At 36.6% G+C, this 17,530-nt stretch overlaps 1 protein-coding gene across 1 annotated transcript in view; it reads right to left on the reverse strand.

The window, feature by feature from the left end:
• Acss3 (acyl-CoA synthetase short chain family member 3) overlaps window positions 1-17,530 on the reverse strand; it is a 156,008-nt gene that overhangs the window by 115,353 nt on the left and 23,125 nt on the right. The window contains exon 2 of the mRNA XM_050135474.1: window positions 8,669-8,813. Within this exon, the coding sequence (XP_049991431.1) occupies window positions 8,669-8,813 (145 nt within the window). The remainder of the gene's footprint in view (window positions 1-8,668; window positions 8,814-17,530) is intronic.

Here is a 17,530-nt window from a genome sequence, read left to right on the forward strand (position 1 = left end):
TCATGTAAATATTCAAATGTTATTCACTACATTTTATTCATGACTTGGCTCAGTGTTTATCTGGTCGCTGACAGCCTCTACTTTGGAAATAACTCTTTAAAGGAGCGGCCCAAGTCCCTCCTAGCCTTTGTTTTTCTTTTATTTTGTTACAGTGACTTATCTTTTTACTTCATAATGTATTTTCACAACCATAATATGTTTACCTTGTGTACAAAGTCAGTATCATTCACTATTAGAACTCATAATGTATCCAAACTGCCACTATACGGGATACCTCATGTGTGCTTTGCATAAATACATTTAGTTCATCATTTTAGTCCAGAGTAATGAATCCAAAGGAAAGATCCCCCTGATTTTGTTGAATTGAGTTGCCTGAGGCTCAGAGGTGAGCCATCCTGCAGATAAGTCATGTGGCAAGATCTACCAATGAATAGGATAAATTCAATAAGAAAATGTAAGAATAGAGACTATGTACTAGTTTTCCAGGTTTTGAAGATGACAACATGAAGGAAATGTCATAAGCAGAGCTTTAAATAGGGCAGGATATTATAGATCTTCAAAGTTAGGGAACAGGGAATGTGTTCACCCCATTAAAAATAAAAACCCTCATGTGGAAATTAAAATGTGGGAGGACAACGATATTTTTAGAAATAATTAATTCTCTTAGTCGCAGACTAGATTTGTCTTTACTTTTTAATGAACATTATTTAACGCTCTATTCCTGAACTCTCTCAGTGTGTGATATGATCCTTCCTTGTGGGAGGGCTATTCTAGATACTGTGTAGGTTAAAAGATGAATAAAATACTGCTCTTACCTACAGGATTCTTTTCTCCATTCAAGAGATCACACTGGGACACTAACAAGTGGAGTAAAAATCAGAGAATATTATGGAGTATTATGGAATTATAATTATGGAATATTCTTTGGAGAAAATTATGAGGAATGTGCTCTAGGCCTCGCACTAGTAAAATAGCATCTGAGGCAGCAGTAAGTGCAAAGAAGATGATTTTTTTACTCCAAACAATAATCTTGATTTCACAGATAATGTCATCTTCAAAAACCAAGCTGGGAAAATCAAAGGGGTCTGTTGTATTGCTGCTATTTTAGACTGATGTAAAAATAACAGGCAGCTTCCATTTTGAAAAGTGATTCTAAATATTGAAAATGGAAAACTGGCAAATATTAAACCAATATTAAAAATATTGAAATTGTTTCTTTCTTTTATTAGTTGTTTTCTGTGTTGTCTACTAAAATTGGACTCATAATTGTTTCCTTTATTTTTGAATAATTTCCAAATCTAACAATTTCTCTTAGTTTTAAAGTGTTTTGGAGAAATTCAAGTTGGTATTTAGCTTGTTATAACTTGTCTTAATATAAATACAAGTGCTTCTGCTAAAAGTAATTGTGTGTGTGTGTGTGTGTGTGTGTAAAACACTACATCATAAACTCACAAAGACAAAAAGGATATGAAAAATTTTTGGATTTGATCACTCAAAATCAATTCTCTGCTGTCCTTTAATATTAATGAAAGAATCAACACAGAATTACCATTGTGGGTTCTTTATTTTTGTTTTTCTCTACCTTAAACACTGGAACCCTTGCTTCCTCTCTTAAGATAGTCTGTTGGAAAGTATTCATGTCAAAATTATTTCAACTTTTTTTCAAATTGAAAGAACTGTCATGGTGTAGTTTTTTCATTACTTACTTTAAAAATAGAGAAAAATAGATTCTCAGCTTCAGATTCATAAATCATGTAAGTTATAAACCCATTTTAAATATCTTCATCTTTTATTCTAAGAGCTTAAAAAATTAATGAATCTTTCCCTTAATTGTGAAAATATTTGCTCCCCCAATCTGATAACATGGCAGTCCAACAATCCTGTACAAACGTGAATGGGTTAAAACTGTGAGGGAAGACTCTTGGAAAGAGGAGGTCAAGGGTGGGTCATCTTGGATGAGCAGGCTCAGCTTCATCCACTATTGGAAAAAATAACCTAAGACCACAATGTGCAATTGCCACACACACACACAACCTTCACCAAAAGGACAAAATCACACAGGCATGCAACTCTCAACAGTGTTGGAAAATTATATTCTCACACAGCATGGAGGCAGAGAAATAGCTACAACCACTGTAAAACAATAAATCACCCTTTGCTTGAGACAGAAGTGAACCAAACACCTCATTCTTAAATATATCCCAATCCAAACGAATACATATCGTCACCAAAATTGGCAATGCTCTTAAACACGAACTTCTCAACCAAACCACTACCTCTGGGGATGAGATGAACTGAAAGTTGGGAAAGAAAAATTCTATATGTAAAATATTACATCATTCGATTTGTATAAAGTTTAAGCATGGGCTTATCTCATGAATGGTCTGTATGCATCAGAGATGCACTCATAACTCATATAGGAACTGAGTGAGAAATAACTTAAGGAGAAATAATGAGGTCTTTTGGTAGTTTTGGAATACTGTGCTTCCTGATCTAGTTATATACAAATATTATTTGTAAAAAATATAACATTGTATATGAATGTCATCTTATTTTTACTTAAATATATATATATATATATATTTCTTTATATAAAACTTAATGCACTGCACAATGGAGGAAATACATGAGAGACTGCAATTTCTACATAAATTAGGTTTACTTATCTACCTATCAAGGATGGAAACAATCATTTCTCTGTTAGACATGTACTTTTTTGTGCCGTTTTAGTATTGATTTGACTTTTAGTGTTTACTTGGGTACCTTGAGATAGAAAATAGATGAAACACTGCCTCCTGATCAAGACCATCAGCAGCAGGGAGAGATGTGAACATATGATCTTGTGCCTTTACTTTAGGGTATCTGCTTAAGAATAATATTGGTGCCAATGATGAGGGAGCATCAGACTGCTTTCCCCTGACCTATTTCTGAGAAGATGGATTTCATACTTTGAAGAGAGTGTTCTGAAGAGCACGGATTGGAAGTGGACTTTTCATGAAACACAGCCCATGATTACAGAGTAATTTTTTCTGCTAAATTATTAAGCCTTCATAATTACAACTACGGCTATAATTACTGCAAAAATTACCTTTAATAAAGATAATAGGCACTTTGAGGTGGATTAGATCTGGAAAATTTAACACACACTCTGTTTTTATCAATTTCCCTCATATACCTGTGTTCATGAAAAAATTCTCAGGTGCCCTTCATGGAAGGTCACTCTTTTACCCAGTGAATACACATAAAAATTCATAATTGCTAGCAGAGCAAAAAGTAAAATCCCCACACAGTGATGAATTCAACGTTAAATTGGTACATTCTGCATAATATATGTGTGCTCATATGAACACACATGCATTTGATTTCACTGAGGCTTAATATGATAGTCTGTTAACTTGAAAATAGTTAAAATGAAAAGTGTACCATAACCATACGCATATTTGGTGGCATGAGAATTGTTCAGATGCTTATTTTGAAGAAACAAAAAAGGATCTATACATCTTGGAGAATAGAGCAGAACAAAAATAAGTTAGGAAATCCAAATTCTGCCAGTAATGTACAATAAAGAATTTCATGCAAAAAAGTATAGTAGACATTAAAATTTCAAATGGTAGTTCATTCATTCACTTACTCATCCATTCATTCATTCATAATTCAATAAATATTCCCTATGTCTCTGCCAACATTCTACAGATAAATCAAACATGTCTCTCCTTATAAACCTTACATATTACAAGTAGCAGCATCATTTAAAGACATATAAACCCAAGGAGCAATATTGAGTAATACCTATGAAAGCAAAAGGGGCTATTAAGCAGTGTGGACAAGAACACGTGCAGTTAATATAGTCAGGGAAGATCTTAAAGATGATAAAATAGAACAGACATAACATGAGACCTAAGACACCGGAGAGGGTAAAACTCACTTCCAGTACAAAATAAACACCTGGACTAAATCTAGGTGTCCACCAGGAACTTTCACTAGACCCTGTTTGCCCTTGACCAAATTAGGTAATACTGTGGTTTTGAAAAGTGTCTGTCAAAGATATTCGATCAAGACTGAACCTCTGGAACAGCACTGATAGAAGCAACTGAATTCATAGGAGGTGGGGCTTCCTTGGGTCACTAAGGTTTCTGTCTACAGAAGAGGTGACTGTCCTTTGGGTTTTCCCCTTTCTTCTGCTTTCCAGCCATGAGGTGAATTATGAATTAGTTCTCACAGGGGCTGCCTGGAGAGATGGCTCGGTGGTTAAGAACCCGGGCTGTGCTTTTAAACAACTCAGGATCACATCCTACTACAAACACAGCAGGTCACAATGACCTGCCACCAATTCCAGTTTGAGAGGACTGGATTTGCCCTCTTATAGCCTCAGAAGGCATATATGTCCACATGCACAAAAACCACCCATATGCTTGATAAAAATAAAAAAAAATAATAAATTAGCACAGGTAACTGATAATATTGAGAAATCAATAGAAAACGCCAATTCTTCTCCACATTTTCCCCACAGAGAACAGAACCTAAGCCTACTCCGACTCTTGTATAACAGTTGAATTTTAATTTGTATGTTTTCCCAGCACTGGGCAGTAAGACATTTGTCCAGTTATGTTATCCTTTATTCCAAACAAAATTTGACAATACGAAGGTAAACATTTACTGAATGGAGGCCTGACCTTAAACAGGGCTCTCATCCCTGGACAAATATTTTAGCAAAGGGCTGTTGAAATTAATCAGACGTTCAGATAACAGCCGTTCGGAAAGGCTCTGACCCCACCTTTAAAACTATCAATCTTTCTTATCACCGAGGAGTGTTAGCCTAAAATTTGCAGTTTACCAATTAAATAAAAAAGCATTAGGACACTTGAATCAAGTTTACCTATTCAAAATGCCAAGTGAAAATGAATCAAGGTAGATGAAATGAGTCCTGGTATGATTGTTCTTTCTGTTTGTTCTCAATGGCATTGCTCATTAAACCTTTCTCTGTCTTTCTCAGTAAAATAGAGACTGCAGGGAGCTAGGAGCAGGTAATCAAAGCAAGAGAACAATGCCTCTCTGTCTCGGTGGAACAGTTCTTCCTTTAATACTTTGGAGAAGAAAGCCCAGAGAATCAGAGGCCGACAGCAGCTGAGAGGAACGGCCCTCTTAAGTACTTTCATGTCAGGCTGACCTGAAACCCGTGAACTAGCACAGAAGTCAAAAGAGTCTCAGAGTCCAGACTCGCTCTGTGGAAATGAGATGAGTTAGCAGAAAGATTCTGAGAAAACATGTGCACATGACGATCTTAAACAGTTTACGTAATTTAAAGAGAAAGCAGCAGAAATGGACACCACGCTTATTGCTTAAGATTTCCTTAAAGATATTTCTTTGACTCTAATGTTTATATGCTCATCAAATTGAATATGCTAACAGAGATAATACTTTAACAATGCATGAGTACACATTGTATTCTGCACAATCTAACATCAATTAAAATGTGCAATTATCGTAAGCTTTCAAATTTGCAAATTTGAGCGTGTGGCAGTGTGCCAGAATCTCAGGAGGTACTTTTTCAGCCACAGATAAAGCCTCTTCCAAAATACGAAAATGAAAACCTATAATAAAAAGTGCAGTACTTCAGACAGTTTCTATTTCCTCTTACATTAGCACTGTGACTCATAAATTATGCACACATTAACTCCAGTGTCAACCCTGCATGGAATTTCATTTCACAAATACAGATTTTTCTACTTTCAGAACAACAACCAACACACCAAACCATATAGCACAGCACTCCTTTTTGGTTTTATTTTTGGCCATGTCTTGTGCTACTCAGCCTGTGATGTCTGTTTAGCTAGACTGAAATTCCTTTAAGTTCTAGAGTAGTAGTTCTCAACCTGTGAGTCACAACCCCTCACAGGGGCCGTATATCAGATATTTACATCACAATTAATAATCGCAGCAAAATCATAATTATGAAGTAGCAACAAAACAGTTCTATGGATTGGGGGTCACCACATCACAAGGAACCATATTAAAGGGTTGCAGAATCAGGAAGGTTGAGAACCACTGTACTATGATGAAGCAGGGTCCCAATTGAGAATATAAAACCAAGTGGATGAACTGTTTTGTCCCCACTCCCTGATGTTCCATTAATGAGACCTAAGCCTGGCCAATTGGAGGGCTCATCATCCAGCGCTGCACAATTTAGGGAAATTTTGCCGACACAGGATTATTAGCAATGTTTTGGTCCATATTTATTCATCACAGCCCAGGTATGATTGCTACTTGCAAGTAAAGGTCAGGACATCCCTAAACATATTCCACTGTGATGAAGAATTTTCTGATGCAAAATGTCAATAGTGACATAAAAAGTTATGTCCTACATTTATATTTCCCCTTAAAAGATCGTATACAGTGAAATGCCTACAATGCTAGAGTAATTTTCCAGTGACCTAACTTACTCAAATGTTGGGATCAGCTGCTCATCTATTCCCAGCCACTTAGACCCAAAATAATCACACAGAAACTATATTATTTGCAATATTGTTTGGCCAATAGATTAAGCATATTTCTAGCTAGGTCTGACATCTAGAACTAACCCATTTCCATTATTTTAAGTTTTACCACAAGGCTTGTGGTCTACCAGCAAGGTTTTAGCTGGCAGCTCATGTCTTTTTTCCTCTGGCAGCTACATGGAGTCTCCCTGACTCTGCCTACACTCTGTATAAATCTTTTCCAGCCTGACTATATTCTGTTAAGCTATTGGCTGAAAGAAGCTTCTTTATTTATTAATATACAGAAGGACTTACCACACCATTTCCCCTTTTCTGTTTAAATAAAAAGGAAGGTTTTAACTTTAACACAGAAAAATTACATGGAACAAAACAGGTATCAAGCAAGAATTACAGTTATAATATTTATATCTACTTTATCTTTTATTATAACTAAGGAAAACTATAATTATAACTATTCTTCAACTCCATCAAAGACTCCAGAAGGATATAGTATTACCTAAGTAAACAGGAAGTACATTGTAAGAAACTTCCAAAACTTTAGAATTGACAGAGACATCTCTCTGCCTGAACTGTCAGCCAAAGTTCTTCTGGACCATTGTAGCATCCATCTTCAGCCTACAGGCCCATAGTATCTGACAGACTTTTCCAAGAAGCAGGAAATTTCAAAGACAATTCTGCCTATATTGGCAGTTTGCCAGTCACTTTCTTCTGCAGGATGTCTGGCAGACTCTTTCATGAAGCAGGAACCCCTAAAGACCATCTCACTTTAGGCAAGTTTAGCACCACTCAAATATCTTTGTAATTATTTCCGGGACTTTATGTCTACTTTGATTATAACATAAAAATGTATTACCATCCATTTGTCAACATTATGGTCCACCTAAGAACCACACATAGAAGTAGAACAACACAAAAAAAGAGTAAGTGGGACAAAGGAAAAAAGATTTGCAAAGAGTTTCAATGGCACAAATGGTGATGGCTCAGCATATAAAATATTAGCAACACAAGAATGATGATTTGAGTTCATGTCCCCAGCAACTACTTAAAAGTCAGGTATGTTGGCATATGTCATGTCTAAGACATACCACCAGAAGAAGGGAGGTAAGCAGATCCCAGAAGCTTAATGACTATCAATTCTAGCCAAAACAGTGATCTTCAGGAACATCCCGAGATTCCCCTCTCAAAAAAGAAGGTGAAGAACAGAGGAAAACACCAAAAGAAACCTCAGGGTTCTACACATGCGTGTGAACCTACAAACCCATGTGCATAAACATCCATACACCACATACAAGAAGAAAGAGTAAGGTGAAAAGAAAGAAAACATTGTACAAATGACTAAGGATATTAGAAAATAAAAGTTGGACGTGATGCTGTGGCTTGATTTCAAAAAGTCTTGTATGCCATGCGAATCAGGGATTTCCTCACCAAATGACAATATTTTATAAATATATTTAAATTAAAATACAATTACATCACTTCTTCTCTTCCCATTCTTCCCTCAGCCTCTCCAAATCATCCAATTAAAGAAGAAACCCACGTTGAGCATCTTTGTCAGTTTATACATCTGATAGGAGATTAATATTTATAATATACAAAGAACTCAAAAACAAGAAGGCAAGAAAACAAATGAGCCAATTAAATATAGGCCACCAAACTCAACGGAGAGTTCTCAAAGGAAAAACATAAAAATGGCTAAGAAATAAACTTAAAAGTGTTCAACATCCTTAGCAGTTAGAGAAATGAAAATTAAACTAACTTGGAGTTTTAAGGAAAAGGAGAAAGAAGAAAATTTAGATGATGATCTAAAATGAACAGAGCTGGGTGAGAAAGAGCGTGTATAGCAGACCATCCATCACATAAAAATGAGAAGTGGCCTCTTTAGTTCTCGTGGCGACAATAACAATAGACAGCAACAGACAGAAGAGCATTTAAAAGTATTCTGCACATTTGCTTGCTTTCCCAAGTAAAATGAGTCCCTTTCAGTACTGTAAAATATGAATTAAAGGATTAAAATAATTAAAATTTGCTCACATATAAATCTGTGTTTAATTCTAAGATTATAAAAAATCATTAGCGCATGTCAAGATATTTAAAATGGCTATATAATGAGAACATATTGTAGCTATATAACGTCTATATACTAACCAACATGGCGAGAATGTTTGTGACATTACCTGCTCCAAGACTTCCTTATAGGTGATAGTTGCTTTAGTGTTTGTGACAGGGCTGTCATAGATGATTGCAATCTTATCCCCTTGGCCATTTTCAATGTGTCGATCAATAGCATTGTAACAAATATTGAGCATCCCTTCCACAAACCTGAAACACATCGGAAAGAAAAATGAGTGACTCTTTTCACAATATATATATATATATATACATATATATATATTTTTTTTTTGTCAACCACTTTGCTCTGTACCTAGCTGCTGTAGATGTCCTTGCGACAGTGCTTCCTACAGCCCTTCATGCCGGGAAAGGATGATGGTAAAACACATATTTAAAATGACACCCAGAGAACATTTGTACCTTAATAAATATGGATTTATAGTCATGTATAACGGAAAAAAACACACTTGGCACTTTCAACTGCCAGCTCTGTGGATATTATTGCTCAAGATGAAAGGGGAGTCTACAGTACCTGAGGAATATATGTATAGAGGTAAAATGAATCCTATGTAAGTGGAGTGCCGAGGCAATAGAGATTATGAAAAGGGAGCTGGAAGATGTCTGGTGGACATTCTGCTAGCTGTGACGAATAGACGAACACTTAAAAAGCTAGTTCTTTGAAATATATTGTCATAGTTAGCTTCGTATGTCAGCTTGACACAACTGGAGAGAATTCACTGAAGCATTTTTTTCCATTGGGTTGTCTTATTTACATGTCTTTGAGACATTTATTAATTATTAATTAGCAGGAGTGTTTCCATCCCACTGTGGACTGTATTATCCTTGGTTGCATGGACCCGAACTGTATACAAAAACAAGCAAGGGGAAACAAGATAATAAGCAGAATTCTTCTGCAGTCTTTGATATGATTCTTAGCTGCAAGTTCCCGCCTTGGCTCTCTACATGATGGATTTTAACCTATATCAATCCAAACCTTTCCAGAGGCCACATGGCCAGCGAGGCAGGTAATTGATCTTCAGACCTTCACTCGTTTTCATCTCTTCTAAACCCAATCGCCCAGTCTCATGCCCAGCTCTGTAGCAGACTGTTACCTGTGGCCTTTCCTCCTCTCTGCCCCCATTCCTGGGGAACTATACAGATCCTGGTGTCACAACCAGCTTTCCTCCCTCCTGTGGATCCCCTCAGAAACCCTTTTCTAGCCGATCTCCCCACTTAAGCGTCAGCTCCCAACTCAAAGACATATTCTAACTAAAACTCTAGTGGTCACACCTGCCGGAATCTCAGAATCGTTCTCTACCTGGCAATCCACAGTCACCACACTCTACATAGATCCAGAGAAGGAAAGAGTAACAAAGAAATGTGATACCAAGCCAACAAAAACAAGACCAGATATCAGCACCTAGTCTTCAACCAATAAAAACCCAGATGTGTAGAAGCTGCATAAAAGCATAACAGCTAGGACAGAATGTCCCCCAGGAAAGCCCAACATCCCTACTGCTGCAGGCCATGGAAAATACAGTCTAGACGAAGCACAAGACAAAGTTATCCCCATAGCCTTTAAGAACACGTTAAAGGCTCTTAAAGAGAAAATGGATTAATTCCTTAAAGAAGTCCACGAAAACACAAACAAACAGCAGGATGAAATGAAAACAGCTCAAGACTTGAATGTAGAAATAGAATCAATTAAGAAAACTTAAACTGGGAGAAAACTGAAGATGAAAAAATAAAACGGGATTTTCAACAGACGTCGCCTCAGAATAAAAAGATGGAAATGATATGCCAAGAAAATGAGCCTAAGAATTCCTAGTGTAGCCATTTTAATATCCGACAAAATGGGCTTCGACCCAAACTAATCAGAAGATATAAAAGAGAATGTTACATCCTCGTCAAAGGAAAAACCCGCCAAAAGGACACTGCAATTCTGAAAATCTATGCAGCAAACTAAAGGGTACTCCAGTTCATAGAGAAACACTACTACAGCTTAAATCACATATTAACTCTCACACACTGATAGTGGGAGACTTCAATACTCCACTCTTGCCAAAACACAGGTCATCCTGAGAGAAACTAAACAGAGAAATGCTGGACCTAACCGACATTATAAGCCAACTGAACCAAACAGATATTTATAGAACATTTTACCCAAAATCAAAAGAGTATACCTTCTTCTCTGCACTTCATGGAACTTTCTCCAAAATTAACCACATATTAGACACAAAGAAAGTCTCACTAAAAAAATTGAAATAATACCCTGCATTCTATATGATGAACATGGATTAGGGTTGGATATCAACAACAAAAAGGACTGAAAAATTACAAACTCATAAACCTAGACAACTCACTACTGAACAAAAAAAAAATGAGACAAAACAGTACTCCTCATCTAAGAAGTTTTGGTGTCATTTCACTATCTACAAGATAAACCCACGTTTAAAAAAAAAGGAAAGTAAACACTTTCTAGAAATGAATACAAAACATACCCAAACTTATGGGATACAGTAAAGGTGGTTCTAAAAGGAAAGTCTGCACCAGAAGGGGTCCTTAGCTGAAAGAAGTGGACACATGCTCTCATCACTAAGCCAGAACCATCTCCAAGTGGATAGTCGATTGAAAATGAAAATTTGGCTTTCTCCAAAAGAGTGCCACTGGGGAAACAGGCTACTCTAAAAGCAGGATATTAGCAGAGACTGTTTTGTCATTCATATGATTGTGTGCTTAGCCTATCACAATGTCAGCAGACACAAGGTGGGAACTTCAGTGTCCATGTGAGCAAAATGTAGACTTGGTAAACCTTTTGGAAACACTGAGCAGTATTGGTGTTGTATATAAAAAGTTTGATATGTTCCAAGGTTGAATTCCTACAGAAGGCATTAAGAGTATTCTCAAACTAGCCAGTCCACCCATAGTTGTGTATGAAGTGATATTTAAAATAACTAAATATCATTCCTCAAGTTTTGGGATAAAATCGTGTGTTTTGGATGATATAAATAACTGACTTGTCTACCCTGCTTCATTTTTCTTCAACTGATTTTATGCAATCAAATTAAATTGATTTAAAAATAGGTAGCTCCTTAAATCCTGTATCAAATAATTCCATGTCTGCACTTCATTTAGTACCAACCAACCGCAAGGATTTCCATAGCTCTGCATCTGTTTTTCTATAATGGTACTTGCCACATTATATGAACAGTGACTGCTGTATCTTTCCTTTGTTACACTGTAAACTACCTGAGAGCTGAGACCATGGCATCCTCTTAACCCAATGATCTCCTGTGTGTTTTCTATTCACTATGGGCTCAGTGAGCAGCTGACAAAAGAGTGAATTAAAATACCATTAACTCATGACGTTACAGATCCAGGTTAACTACCCCCTTTTAAAAATCAAGTGAACACTGACTTAGGGACACCAAGGGCATTTATTTAGGAGCAGCAGAAAGTCATGTTTGAAATCAAAATATTTAGACATCTAGACTGGTGTCATTGTATTTATTATATCTCACGGTAGCCTATTTAAATATAATTTTCAATATTCTGGGTTTTGCTGACACAGTGTGGATGGAAAGGCAGACGCTTCATTCCCATCTTAAGTCTAAATTCTGATTAATACTAGGGTTTCTTGATACCCCTGGGAGAGGAGCTGGGGTAAAAGGTCAAGCTTCAACCATGTTCTCATTCTCCATCCACAGTGAGAAGATGGGAGTTTCCACAGTACTTTTCATCTTTTGACCTCCTTAGTTTAACAAGAATGAACATTCTAACTAGCTCAAAACTTATCAGAAATCAGCTGGGAAGTCAGGCCTGTTGGGTAGTTTCCTTAGAGCCTGCCCTCCCCACCCCCAAAATGACCAATTGATGCCAGCTGTGCTCTGCTTTTCCTGGTGAGAACTGTGTTAGAACCAGTGTTTTCTGTGGTGTTGGGAAGGATTAGGACACTTGTCATTTAGCGTGTTCTGTACAGGCAGGCTTTCCTTTTCCTGCTGCTTTTTCCCAAGAGAAAATCTTTGGTTGTAGCTCATTTTTAAGTGTGTGTTCCATAGTTTTTCCAGATTGTCAGCTTCTCCAGCATCCAGACTGGGTTATAGAAGCAGAAAGAAAGCCCAGAGACCTCATTTCTATGTCATTTCTCATGTTCCCTGAATTCTTAGTTGGCTGCCCTCATCTGTCAGCATTCTTCTTATCTGCACTTGAAATATAAAATTCTATGTTTGTCATTGTGCTTAACATAAAGAAAAGGAGAAGTATATTTTCTGCCTGGCTCAAAACCAGAAGGCCCTAGTTTTATTTAATCTTTATCCTCGGGCCAATTTTTCACATGCACAAACTCATTAAAACATCTAAATGTTGGTGAAATGGCTCGGGAAATAAAAGCCTAATAGCCTATTGAGTCCCCAACACACACGGACAAGACAGTCGTGTATCTGCAATCATGGTACTCCTAAGGGGAGATTCAAAGTGGAGACTGTAGGACTGTCCAGAAACTTGTGGGCCAGCAAGCCTGGGAAAAGCAAAAATAAAACAAATCCTGCCTCATCAACAAGGCAGCGGGACTTGAGGTATAGCTCCTTTGGTAACATGTTTGTCTAACAGGCAAAAGGTCCTTGAATGGATCTCCAACATGGCACGGTGACATGTTCATGCCATTCCATCACTCTGGAGGTGGAAACAAGAGGAATAGAAAGTTAAGTTCATCCTTGGCTGCGTATTGAGTTCAAACCATTCTGGGCTATATGAGATACTCCTGCCTCATAAAGATAAGTAAGGTAGAAAAAGAGAACCAGCTGCTAAAAATTACCATCTGTGCTCTCACATGTGCAAACTTAGACACACACCTATACATACACACAAACACACAAATAATAAAAATGATAAAAGTCCCTATGAAGAAGGCGCCATCATTGTTAATCACATTTTATGTAAAATTAGTGGCAGCTTAAAGAAAACCAAGCCCTTCAACATTGCCTGACTTTTATATAATGTTCACAGAATTTGAATTTTTGCCTATTGTTCACAACTTATGAATAGCTTGATATTTGCATTATTAAAACTGCTCTTTGAAGAATATGCTTAAAGAAATTTAGGAAAGAATAAGGTCCTTTTGGGGCAGTTAGGAAGGAAATCCAAAGATGAGGAAGGACATGTAAGCAATGCTCAGCAGAACTGAGCTGCACAGTTGAACAAAGCCCATGGCTTTTAGGAGTTACAGCTACTGAGGCCAGCAACACAAAATGGCCAGACACAGAGATGGATAGACTGTGGATGACTGGACCAAGTGAACTGCGAGAGGCTTTCCAGCTCGAAGATTTGGTTAGCCTACTATGACAAGATTATTATTATTTCTCTTTAAATCAAACCATTTCAGTAAAGGTCAATTGAAAACCTATGTGCTGTCCCTCTGCTGTCACTTCTAAGTCCCTGGGTAGATTTTAGATGAGAGTCTCTCCAGATTACTAATGCTCTAAAAATTACACTTTAGAGTATTTTTTTTCTCTTTCAGTGTGTAAATATGGCTCACTGTACAGATAATGGGTTAGTATGACTTTGTATTTAGCATTGCACCTTGAGCCTCCCAAAGATCTGAAATTGTTTTTTAAAGCATGTTGAATGATGGCATAATCTATTCAATCACTACTCCATGATGAAGCTAAAACTGTGAGCCTGAAAATTGCCTTGCACGAAATCATCATTATTGTAAATTATCTTAGGATGAAGTATCCTGTAGAGACATATTAGCCATGCTGTTTATTTCAAATTATAGTTTCTGGTTGGAGTCCTATAGTTCAGCGTGTGTATACATACATAAAAGTCAGATAATCCAATTGGTTTCTGGAAATGACAAATCGGTTTACATCACCAACATTACCTGCATTTTCACTTCATCAAATTCCTGCAAATACAGCTTATTCTCAATTCTTTTAATACAATTTTTTTTTTTTGTTTTTTTCGAGACGAGGTTTCTCTGTATCTTTGGAACCTGTCCTGGAACTAGCTCTTGTAGACCAGGCTGTCTTCTAACTCACAAAGATCCGCCTGCTTCTGCCTCCAAAGAGCTGGGATTAAAGGCGTGCGCCACCACTGCCTGCTCATACAAAAATTTAAAAATAATTTTAATTATTTATTTGTTGCTAGACTTAAGCAGATCAACATAGTGATTTTTGAAAGTACTTTCTATAGAATGTTCAACTTCCATTTGACATTGCTCTAGATGATTTTTTTCAGCACATTGATTGATTTTAATATGTGATGTTTTCTAACACAAAAGCATTTTATACTTGTATATATACAATAAATAATTTTGTCATATCGTCTGTGACATTTCGCTAAGATGATTCATACACTATGCTTCTTATTTAATATATTATATAAATCCAAATTGCCCAGTATTTATTAATATGGAAAAGATGCAATTTGTACATGATAGCCAATATATGTTACATGCCACCTATGCATTATATTATTTGTTGTATATATGTACACATACTGCATAGCCTTACATACATGTGGAAAACATTATTTTACATGTAAATAACTGTTTTCCAAGCATCACTTTTTAAATAATCCTTAAGTGCTCTTTCTTGGTCCTCTTCTCTTCCCATGCATCAGTCTTTTAAGTTACATACATTTTCTAACCCAACTGCTTGGAATGTTCTCTCAGTAGGGATTTTGGAATCAATCTCTGTTTTACACTGATTCAGCTTTTCAGCTCTGTTGAAGAAAGGAAGAAGGCTTCCATATCCTTTATGATACATAATTACTGACCCCAAATTCCTTTCAGAGAAAGTTGACAGAAATCTGAATGTGCTTCATAGTAAAACTGAATAGTCAAAAAAAAGTATAGAACCGAAACTAAATTAATATTGATTAGAAAGTTTAGTTTGGTGTTACAGTGTTTACTTCAAATGTCCAGTGCCCTGGGTTTTTCTGTAGCAGGAAGGCAAATGTGAGATTGCTAACAACAGCGGCATAATTAGTAACGCTGACACAACCAGTTCAGGTCAGAGGTAGCTTTTGGATATCTGATGTAAATGGGAGAAAAACATTGTCAAATCCAAAATTCGTGACATATGTAACAGAAACAGTATCTCATACTGCAGAACTATTCCACGTGGAAATGTATGGGTTATTTCTTTACAACAGAAAAATATCTAAAATGCTACAAAAAAGAACTGCATCTCAATAACCCTCTCAAAACAACTTCAAAATCAGACAGATGGATATTGGATAAATGTTTAAGGACAACTGACTCACATGCACACACATACACACACACACACACACACACACACACGAACACACACATCATATCATATCACATAAATATAAAAATTTTTCTGGCATGGAGCAGGGATTTATTTATGAAATACAGGAGTTTCTGAATTCGGAAAGCTATAAAATACTTAACATATATAGAATAGAATTAACAGTATTCAATGCCACATGACCATCTAAAATCTTCTCTCAAATGATCACAGGAACAGAGTATAGGCATTAAGTCCAAACTTCACTAAAATCCTGAAATATATTGTTGAAAGTCTGCATTTTGACACACATATGAATATATGCATAGATGTGCATAGATAATTAAAATATTAGAGAAATAGATAAATTAGACAGGTAGATGATAGATTGACAGACAGATGATAAATACATAAATAAAATATACATACATACACACATACATAAAGACTGGATTTGAGGAAAACATTTTCAAAATAAATGGCATGAGAAAAGATATATTTGTAATTTCACTAAGATTTACAGCATCTGTATACATTAATTAATTAAAAATTAGAACCTCCACTGGGCAGTGCTGGCACGTGCGTTTAATCCCAGAACTCGGGAGGCAGAGGCAGGTGAATCTCTGAGCGTTCAAGGTCATTCTGGTCTACAAAGTAAATTCCAGGGCAGCCAGAATTGTTTCACAGAGAAAAATTTTCTCAAAAAAAAAAAAACTAAAAAAGAAAAAAATGGAACGTCTAAACAATATTTCTTGAAAAAATACTAACAATGATACAAAATACGATTTTGCTATTTTAGTGTCAATCAGGAAGATGAACATTAAAATAACGAGCTGTCATTTCTCTTCCTGGACTGATGCAAAGATGTTGTGCGAGTAAAGAGAGAGCATCTGTGTTATCAACCAGTTTTCCAGTTAGGATAAATGACAGGCATAGAACTCTCCATAGCAGGAGATAAACTTGAGGATAAATGAACCATGCCTTAGCGATTCTAAACAAGGAAGATTCGGGGGCGGCTTCATTTCTCGCAGTGACGCCTTCTCTAGTCAAAGTACAGGACTCTTAAAGTGTATCCGTTTGCCAAATTGAAAGAAGCTTTCAATTGCAATATTTTATACTTTAAGAGGAATTCATCAGACACTAAGTGAAATCTCAGGCCTGCGGTCACTGCAGAAACGTGTGTTGCCCTGTGTCTTCAGGGATCTGCCAAAAGAGAAAGCTCTTGAAATTCTTTCTGTATTTTTCTTTCTTTTAAAAAATTTTTAAAATCAGGGTCTTCTATTCGATTCCATTGGTCGAAGTTCAAATGGCCAAAAGACACCTAAGGTCATGCTCAACTTCCTTAGCGATCAGGGAAGTGCAAATCAAGACAACTTTAAGATACCATCTTACACCTGTCAGAATGGCTAAAATCAAAAACACCAATGATAGCCTTTGCTGGAGAGGTTGTGGAGAAAGGGGTACACTTATCCATTGCTGGTGGGAATGCAAACTTGTACAACCACTCTGGAAAGCAGTGTGGCGGTTTCTCAGAAAATTTGGGATCAACCTACCCATGGACCCAGCAATACCACTCTTGGGAATATACCCAAGAGAGGCCTTATCATGCAACAAAAATATATGCTCTACTATGTTCATAGCAGCATTGTTTGTAATAGCCAGAACCTGGAA

Source organism: Alexandromys fortis, unplaced genomic scaffold (genome assembly GCF_014885135.2).
Source record: "Alexandromys fortis isolate MF-2015 unplaced genomic scaffold, M_Fortis_MF-2015_v1.1 scaffold_24, whole genome shotgun sequence".
NCBI lineage: Eukaryota > Metazoa > Chordata > Mammalia > Rodentia > Cricetidae > Alexandromys > Alexandromys fortis.